The 9,808-nt window shown below is 59.3% G+C and overlaps 1 protein-coding gene across 4 annotated transcripts in view; it reads left to right on the top strand.

Moving 5' to 3' along the window:
* Nucleotides 1-9,808, top strand: part of SLC5A10 (solute carrier family 5 member 10) — a 62,016-nt gene that overhangs the window by 7,959 nt on the left and 44,249 nt on the right. For all 4 annotated transcript variants that reach the window (XM_045293331.1, XM_013007323.3, XM_004712970.2 and 1 more), the window contains exons 2-6: nt 575-646; nt 960-1,064; nt 1,369-1,428; nt 2,379-2,483; nt 9,602-9,707. In XM_045293331.1, the coding sequence (XP_045149266.1) occupies nt 575-646; nt 960-1,064; nt 1,369-1,428; nt 2,379-2,483; nt 9,602-9,707 (448 nt within the window). The remainder of the gene's footprint in view (nt 1-574; nt 647-959; nt 1,065-1,368; nt 1,429-2,378; nt 2,484-9,601; nt 9,708-9,808) is intronic.

Raw genomic sequence — 9,808 nt, 5'->3', positions numbered from 1 at the left:
TCATCATTGTTACATCGCACCCTGACTGGCTCATCTCCTCCCTCTCGGGGATTATTGTTGAAGGAGCCAGAGGACAGTGTGGGGCCCGCCTTGGCATGAATCCCACTTCTGCCACCCACTACTGTGGGAACCCACCAAGATCAAACATGTACTTGACACTTCAAAGACTAGAAAGTGGAGACTCCGACAGAAACCTGTGCACCAATGTCCATCGCAGCACTGCTCACAAAACCACAGGAGGGAAACAACCCACGTGTCTATCAACGGAGGGAGGAATAAACAAAACTCGGGCTAGTCCTACAGTGGAATAGCATTCACAAAGGGAAATGAAGTCCTGATAGGTGCCACAGCATGAATGAACCTTGAAAACATGCTCGGGGAAACACGGCAGTCACAGAAGACCACCTAGTACGGCAGCATTCGCAGGAAGCATCGAGCCCAGGCACATCCAGAGACCAAGCAGATCAGAGGGGTCTGGCACAGGGATGGCGGTGGAAGGGAGTGTGATCTAAAGCACCATTTGACATCCTCACCAGCGATGCGTGAGCCCCACCTTCCCTCTCTGTCCTTGCAGTCCTCATGCCGGGCCAGCAGGAACACAGTGAGAGGCTACTTCCTGGCAGGCCGGGACATGACGTGGTGGCCGGTAAGTGTCCCTGGCTCCTGCCCCTCTCCTCTGTCTGGCAGGCAGGGTCAGATCTCCAAGTCAGCTAGCACTTGCTGAGGGTCTGCCCTTGGATTTGAACTTGGGGTGCAAGGGATGTGCTGAACATCGTATAAAGGGAGGGGGTTTGGGGGTGGCGGTCTCCTTGTGTTCTTCCCTAACTGAGGGGCCCGTCATGGGCACACTGACTCCCTGGGTCCCAGGCATCTCTCCTGCGGGCTCTGTGGACAGTTGCAATGTGCGGTCAGGTCAGCAGGGACTGGTCGCTGCCCCTGGTTCCCTCTTGCTCTTCCAGATCGGAGCCTCCCTCTTTGCCAGCAGCGAGGGGTCCGGCCTCTTCATCGGACTGGCAGGCTCAGGTGCAGCTGGAGGCTTGGCCGTGGCAGGCTTCGAGTGGAATGTAAGGCTCTTGGGGAGACAGTCAGGCTGGGAGATGGGGCTCAGTGACCGAGGAGCGGTGCAGCTTGTGTCAGTCACAATCCAGTGTTTGCAGCTTGGTTCCTGGGGACAGTAGAGATAGCTGAGCCGGAGGGAATAGTTGGACCTGGTCCAGGTCTCCAGATGGGGAGTCTCGGCCATGTCCAACTATGTCCCCTGCCCTCTGGTCTACAGCAGGGCTAGCTGGACACTGCTGCCTGCTGTCTTATCCCTGTCTCCGTCCTGTCTCTCCTCCTCCATCCTCCCCCACCCCCCCAACCTTTCAGGCCACGTATGTGCTGCTGGCCCTGGCCTGGGTGTTTGTGCCTATCTACATTTCTTCAGAGGTGAGTCTGCTCTGGGGTTCAGGGTGCCCTTTGACCTCCAGCTGGGGTGTGGGCCCTGGGTGGGGCTACAAGGAGCGTTCTGGCTGGGCCTTTACCCAAGTTAGGGGTAGTGGTCTTCATTTCCTGTACTCATCAAACCAAACCGAGTAGCTTCAAGCAACAGCGAACTGTAGTCTCACCATTCTTGAGGCTGGACGCCCACAAGGCAAGTATCAGCAGAGTCAATGCAGCTCCAGGGCGAAACCCTTCCTCGTCTTCTCCGGACTTCCTCCCCAGGCTTCCGTAGCTCGTGGCCGCACCACTCCAATCTCTGCCTCTGCCATCACACGGCGGTCTTCCTTGTGTGCGTGTCCCTCTGTCTCTCCTCTTGTAAAAGCACACACTCGGCCTTGACCTCCCATTGATTGAGCACATCTCCTAAGACCCTCTTTCTAAACAAGGCCACATTCGCACGCAGCAGGTTGAGGGGTAGGGCCTCAGCCTGTCCTTTGGGGGACATAACCCTCTCTCCCCCTGGTGAACTTCCAGGACTGAGGGTGTTCCTTCTCCAACTAACATTCCTCACATCCCAGCCCCCCCGCCCCATGGGAGGCCTTGACCCAGGGGCCTTGTTGGCAGCTCCAGCACCTGCCCACCCCCAGATTACAGACTGAACACCTAGGGGCGCCATCCTTGACTCCCTCGCCCCGTGCAGCAGCCACTCAGACCTGCGGCGTCCAGGTCCTAAGGCTCAGCATCTCCCTGCTCTGCAGCCTACGGCCTTCTTCTCAGGCCTTCCCTCTCACCTGGGGTTCCCCTCCTTCGCCCACGGCCCCACCAGTGTTCCTGCCCCGGCCCTTTCAGGATTCGGTGGGCCCTCAGCCTGGGATTCAGACCAGTGCTGGGCGGCAGTGAGCAGTCGGGCCTGGGTGTGGCGTGTGGGTGCCCTCAACCCCTGTGCCTCCCTCCAGATTGTCACCATGCCCGAGTACATGCAGAAGCGTTACGGAGGCCAGAGGATACGCATGTACCTGTCTGTCTTGTCCCTGCTGCTGTCCGTCTTCACCAAGATATCGGTGAGCTGCCCGACCCTCACACAGCAGAGCCATCTGGAAATGGTCCCAATTTGGGCACGCCCCCACCACAAACGTGCCTGATCTGTTTGAAGCTGAGGAAACTGAGGCCCCGGAAGGGATGGTGTCATGATCAAGGTCATACTGCAAGCCTGGGACAGAGAGCAGACCCAGCCACACCACAAGCTGCATGTTGGGTCTGTAGCCCACAAGGCTTGGGGCACTGAGCAGGGGTCCAGGAGCAAGGGTCCTGGAAGGGCTCTCCCCAGGGGCAGGTCCCTGGCACCTCAAGGCTGCACCGAGGGAAGCCGAGTGCCCGCCAGGGGGCACTAGAAGCTGTGCTTTTTCTGCCAGTTCAGCTGCTCTGGCTTCTCGCCTGCTCCTATGCTGATCGGCTCCATCCCATAAACTGACCTCTGGGGACAGCATCCTGGCCTTGGGAGCCATTCCAGTGGGCACCCCTCCAGGCAACTTTCACATTTGTGAGTCTAGACCTGATCCTAATTTGTGAAAATTAAGAGCAGAAACACAGGGGAATGTCAGAGTCAGAAGGGGCTAAGGGTGGGCTGGTCTCCTCCTGAGACCTCATCCTTCAGCCAGGGAAACTAAGGCCAGGAAGGGGCAGTGACTTGACCAATGCCTCCCAGTGGCGTGGTCAGCCAGGCCTTCCACTTCCCAGTCCTGACCTGGTGGCCCTGAGGTGCTTTCAGATCTTGCTGGCCCATCTTGTTTCCAGACGTCTCCGTAAAGCTTTGACATCAGACCGAGTCTGCCTAATTGTGGTTGAGTGGCCCAGACAGGCGTGTCCCCTTCCTGTGTCCAGTTTTCTTGCTGCGGGGAGGCACGGCAGGGTCTGTGCTCTCCTGGCTTCTCTGAGGACTGGGGAGTGGACGTGACTTCCGATGCCTCTCTCCCCAGTGGTGGGGTCACGCCCAGGCCGTTTAGTTCCAGGGCTGTCACTGATCTACTTGGGATGTGAGGCGATGGTGGAAAAGGCCTTTGGGGCAGTCAGATTAACTGTGGGGCCATGGGATCAAGGCCCTGAAGCGGGTGGCAGGGACACAATGGAACCTCGTGTACTGACAGAGCGGCTCTAGGACCCCACTGGGCAGGCTGCAGGGGAGAAAACACACATTGCCTCCCCGGACTTCTCCAAGCACCACGACGGCTTTCTTTGTCTTTTAAGAGCGACGCTCTGCAGGGTCTGGATCAGCCCTGTTCTGGACTGCCTTTGAGGTCAAATATCAGAACTGAATCCGTTTCCATTCAATCTCATACACTCCTGCCCCCCCCCTCCCACTGCCCCCAACACACACATTTCCCAGCCACTTCAACGGGAGCCAGGGATACAGAATAAGCCTGATTCCTGCCTACCAGGAGAGTCCTGGGGCGGAGACTGGCGTGTAAGCAGAAGACCACCAGCTGTCAGAAGAGATGGGGTTTGTTGGGGCAACACCTGAGCGGGATTCTAAGGATTGAAAGAGGTCCCTGATGGAGCAGGATAGGAAACACCAAAGAGAGAGGGCCGGGGACAGGATAGGAGGTCATCGTCGGGAAAGGACAATCCGTCCAGGGTGGTTGGTGGTCAGGAGGCCCAGACTCCAGGGGTCCGTGGGAAACGCCTCTGAGCATCAGAAATGAAAGTGTGAGGAGAAGCAGGAAGTGAGTAGCAGGGAGCGAAGGCGACAGTGGCCAACCAGGGGCCATGTCTCAGCAGTCGCAGAAAACAGGCCTGCGTGCACGCGCGTGTGTGTGTGTGCACGTGCGCCCACGCTCTGGGTGCTGGTTCCAAGCCCTGGTGGAGAGGCCACGGTGAGCAATGGCGCTGACAACTTCTGGAGGAAAGGGGCCGAAACGCCAGACCAGGGCCCTTCCTCCAAGGGGCATGATGGGGTCTTGGCAATTTGGTCAGTTCGGACAGGCTCTCTGGCACTTCCCAGAGGATGGGCTGAAGGGGAGAGAAGTGAGAGAAGGGAGGCCCGGGAGGAGGCCCCTGCTGTCCAGCTGAGGGAAACTGGGCAGGGTGGTGGACACAAGGGGGGCTCTTCTACCCCCCACTTCACCATCGATCTAAACTCTGTGGCAGTTTCTCTGTCACACCATAGGTGGGTAGGCGGAGCCAGACCTCCAGCCTGGCAGAAAAATCAAACCTGACTCCCTGCCACCCTTTAGGACAGGGTGGAACTGCCCCGTGGGTCCCCATTATGGGACTCAAAAGTCCTGTCTGTGACCCTTGGAGCGGCTGGTGGTTTTGAACTGCTGACTGTGGTGAGGAACTGAGTCCGGGGGGTGCTCTGGTGTGGCGACCCCCAGCTTACAGGTGAAGCTTTAGGGGCTGGCAGGGGCGTCCCTGGCCCCAGGTCTCACGGAGAAGCAGGCAGAGGTCACAGTTAGAACCTAGGCCTCCCGCGGCCTCCACGCCCAGAGCCCAGGCTGGAACCGGGCTGCGCTGGGCTCAGAATGCTGGGTTCCAAACACTACTCTGGCCGGCAGCGAGGTTTGTGATGAGGATGACTCAGTTTACCCAGCTGTAAAATGAGGCGCAGCCATGGGCCTCTGGACCAGTGCTTCAGAACGCTGAAGGCTGCTGGGATGAAGCGGAGGGTCAACGCAAGGAATGCTAATTGGTGGCTTGGGTTGGGGAGGGCTGGGAAGGCCAGGCTTCTTTGCTGTGGCTCTGGGGTGAAGCTGTTTGAATTGTGTGCACCCGCGGGCCCCAGAGGCCCTGACCTGACCCAGGCTGAGCCCCGGAAGAGCCCTCCCCACCCCCATGTCTGCACGTACTCTGGCTCTATCCTGCATTGTATGCAGGGAGAGATCGCAGGGTCCTGCCTGCCTGTTGCCATTGACCTCAACCACTACCCAGCTTATATGGGTAACCAAAGCCCAGCTTCTGGGCCAGACCAGTTGTGGGAAATGAGAATCCCTTGCCAGAGCTTCAACTCCACTTGCCGTAGCCCCCAACATCCACATGATCTGGGGGTCACTGACCTCTCCTTTCTCCCCGTGGCCCGTGCTGCTCTAGACATCCTGACACCGCAGTGTCTGACCGATCCCGGGCCTTTTGCACCTACTGTGCCCGTGTCTGAGCATCCACTTGGCTCGGCTCTTCCAACTCACTTCTCCTCAACAATGGCTCCTCCAGCCTAGCAGGCTCCCAATCACTCTGCCCAGCACACGGACTGTCCGCCCATCTCCGTTCGCGTGACTTGCTCTCCTTCTGCTTCCCACAGTTCATGCCCCACGGTTCATGCAGCGTCCAGCCGCCCCATCCTCTGCCTGCCCCTCCCTGTAGCTCTCATGCCTGCGGTCGCTCAGCCCACCGTCCACTCAGCTCATCCACCATCTCTTATTTTCCTGTTTTGTCACCGAAGCGTCCTGTGTGGCACCTAGCAGCCCCAGGAGGTATTCATCGAAAAGGACAACAGCAACAAAAAAAAACCCTCACTGCCATCGGGTCAATGCCGACTTGTGGAGACAAGAGTAGAAAGCCTGTCTGTCTCCTGAGGAGTGGCTGAACTTGCAGTTGGCAGCCCAGCATGTAACCAGGACACCACACCTTGTGAGATGAGCAAGATGGTACAGGTCAGGAGTCAGTGAACGTGTTTTCAAAGGGTCAGAGGGCAAAAGGCTTCAGCTCTGTGAGTTTCTTGGGCAACTCATCTACCACTGGCGCAGAAGCAGCCAGGGCTGGCGTGACGGGTGTGGCCTGCCCGCCCCAGTGCGCTGGCCCCTAACATTTGTGAGCACTTGTTCAATGGGTGTCCTGGCAGCATGGTGGTTATGGGTCGGGCTGTGCTCCGTGTGGTCTGCAGTGTAAAACCACTAGCTGCTCCTCAAGAGAAAGGCAGGGCTTTCCAGTCCCGTAATCACTTACAGTCTTGGAAACTCGCAGGGGGCGGGTGTACCCTGTCCCATAGTTTGGCATCGACTCGATGGCAGTGAGTCTTTTTCTTTTCACTTTTCACTGTGTGCCAGGCAGATCCGCCCTCGGCAGCCAGTGGGCATTCCTTGATGGCTTTCCGACCAGATAGGCAGGATGCACGGGAACCATGATGAATAATTGGAGGGCTTCTGATGAAAAGGAAGCGATCAACGTGCGGACAGAGAGACTCAAGCGAGGACAGACAGGCTTCCCCCGGTCAGAGAACAGCGATCCTGGCAGGAGCACCCAGTCCACCAGCAAGGCCGGGGGCTGGACGCACCCAGTGGAGCTGTGGATCCCAAGCCCAGCCTTTGGAAGCCTGGGGAGCTGTCCTGTACTGGCCTCGGCCTGGGTGGACTCAACAGAAACCGGCCTGAGAGAGCATGCTGGGCACGAGCCCAGAGGAGTGCAGCCTCCCAGGTGGAGGGAGGGCTCAGGCGAGACCCCGAGACAGGACAGAGCTGGGAGGTCCAGGGCCCAAGGACCCTGAGGGACTGGGGGAAGGCAGGCCCCGGCACAGCCCACACGGCAGAAACTCAGAGCCCGGAGGTGGGGAGAGAACACTGGAGAGGGGTCCTCCGTGGTGGTGGTGGGGTGGTTGGACATGGGCGTGTGGGTACAGTTCCTTTGTCACCATGACGACAGGAACAGGGGGCTGGGGTGTGGCAGTGGTCAATATGGGCTGGGCATCAGCAGGGAGCACTCAAGGTCCTGGCTCAGGTGGGTGGGCTGCCTGCCGGGGGGAACAGGAGGTACATGGAGTCACTCTCTCGGTGCCCTTGGCCGGAAGGCACCCCTCAGGACCTTTACATGAGGCCGAGGCCGGGCTGGCTGCACTGGGCCTCACCCCGCAGACCCACGCGTCCATCTCTGTGCCCTGAAAACAGCTCAGCCCCCAGGAGGTCTCCAGGACGGGAGCAGGGATGGTGCACTCCCAGCTGGCAGTCGGCCGTTTGCTGTACTCAGGAGCAACGGGGCATCTGAGTGGTTCACAGAGGCTACTGTGGTGGAGGCCTGGCCTGGGCACAGACAAGGAGGTGTGAGCAGGCAGGCCTGCAGTGGGAGGGTGAAGGGGAGGGGAGGCCAGACTCTGGACATTCCTGCAAGGGTAGCATCGGCAGCCTCAGAGCTGGGGGGGGACAGGGGGGAGGGGGAAGGTACATGCTGGGGCTACACAGGCAGTTTGCACAGACTCTGGGTACTGGAGAGGGCCTGCCTTGGGGAGTCGGGTTCCTGCCGATTTTGAACCTGCAGTGCTGCCACCGTGGGCAGGTCCCTTTGGTCTCTCTTGGCCTCCCAGCTGCAGGTTTGCACGATGAAAGAGACGGGCCAGACTCCATAGCTCTGCCAGAGAGGCCTGGGGGAGGGAGTTCCCCGCACACCTGGGGGGGCCCTGGAATGATTAACTGGAGGGATGGAGGGGTAGCCGGGGGTCACAGACCTCGGGATGCTCCCCAAGGAGGAGGCCACTGTACACTCTCCACTCTACAGAAAAGGGCCTGAGGCCTGAGGAGTCCAGTGGCCTGCTCCCAGGCTGGGGATGGCCGAGGAGGGCCGCAGGCAGACAAGGATCTTCTTAGCTGGGGCCCACAGCACAGAGAACATGGCTGTGGGAGGGGTCAGGTTGGACAAGGCGGTGGCTTGAGATTGAGTATGGCCAGTGTCCCCAGTGGAAGCAGCCGACATTTGCAGGTCTTGGTACAGGGCTCCGAGAGTGGTCCCTGCTGCCTGGGGAACTCCTGCCCGTGCTTCGAGCCGACTGTCCCGGGTGGAAAGGAAGATGAGCCAGCTCTTAGGGAAGCGGGGAGGCTGAGCTGGCGGGGCACTGGGGACAGCCAGAGACTGGAGGCCCAGGACAGAGGAAAGGCCAAGGTCGAACACCTCTCAGGCTGACTTCGGAGAAGTCCCTTCCCCTCCCTGGGCCTCAGTGCCCTCCACTGGGACCAGCTCAAATGTGGGGGCATCCACGTGTCCTTACTTTCCATGTTCAATGCCAATGGTCTCATCCCAGCCCAATGCACACACATTCGATCTGTCTCTCTCTCCCTGGAAAAGCCAGGGGCCCCAGCATCCTCCTGAAGCTCATCAACCTGCCTGAGATCCTTCCCAGGTAGTGGTGAGGACGGACTTCAAATATTGTACTGTATATATGGCTGTGGGGTCGCCTCTAGGTCCCACTCAACTTGGGGCTGGGGGAAGCCAAGGCCCACAGCTGGGCTCTGGGCAGAACTGGTCTGATGCCTTGTCCGCAGTCTGGGGAGGCTGGCTGTGTGTATGGTTGCTGCCTGGGAGCTCAGCTTCCCCACAGCAATGCTCCACCCTCCCCAGGCACCTCCTGGCCAGAGGCAGTAGCTCCAGGCCCTTCCCCTTCCCCGGAGGCCTGGGGAAGCAGTGTTAATGGGTGACTGCCACCTGCAAGGCCAGCAGTCGGAAACCACCAGCTTCTCTGTGGAGGAAGACGGGCTCTCTAGTCAAGAGTGAACAGTCTTGGAAACTCATGGGGCAGTCGTACCCTGTCCCATTGGGTCACTATGTGTTCCCATCACAGGGGGCAGGTTTGGAAACCTGAGAAAGGTAGGGTAGGATAGGGTGGAGCCTGGGACCTACCCGAGCCCCTACCTGGGGTCTAATTATGGTTTGGGATGCCCCTTGCAATGCTGAAGTTGCACGTTGCAATGCAATGCTGAAGTGGGCGCATGCAGGGCTACTGCACCTGTCCTTAGGATGCTTCAGGTTCTGGGATGGCCAGGACTGAGTTCCATTCTGACCTGGGCTCAGCTACAGTCTGAGCCACAGGTGGCTTCTGTCCCAGCCATGCTGCACACCGTTGCCTGTGTTTCTGGGGGGATACAGGAGGAAGCAACAGCATGTCTGTCTCCAGAACTCCTGCCCCCACCCCAAGAAGCCCCTCTGACCTCCCCACTGGGAACCCAAGTGAGGGGCCAGGTGCAATCACACACAGCTCCCTGGTGGGCAGGACCACGCCAGAATTTATTCATGACAGGGATGGCTGTACACTGGAACCTGGCACAGGGGCTCTGCCAGCATCTCCCCAGTCCTCACAACAGCCCTGTGAGGTGGGCAGGTGCTATCTCCCCACCATGCCCGGGCCCGTGTGGCTGCTTGTGGTACTAAGACAAGGAGTCAGCTGGCTCCCCGCAGCACCATGCCCTGCAAGGGACGTTTGCCTCCCCAGATCGACCTGTACGCAGGAGCTCTCTTCGTGCACATCTGCCTGGGCTGGAACTTCTACCTGTCTACCACCATCATGCTCATCGTCACTGCCCTGTACACCATCGCAGGTAGGAGGGTCCACTCCCTTCCGGAGGCTGGGGGCAGCAGTCTGGACAGAGGGTGAGACTGCTCCAGACATGCCTGCAACAGCCTACTGTGTCCCGCCCCC

This window comes from Echinops telfairi, unplaced genomic scaffold (genome assembly GCF_000313985.2).
Source record: "Echinops telfairi isolate 266 unplaced genomic scaffold, ASM31398v2 ScPeMD7_2010;HRSCAF=2546, whole genome shotgun sequence".
Classification (NCBI taxonomy): Eukaryota; Metazoa; Chordata; class Mammalia; order Afrosoricida; family Tenrecidae; genus Echinops; species Echinops telfairi.
Note: the sequence above shows the minus strand (reverse complement) of the source record. Positions and strands in the feature narration are given on the sequence as shown.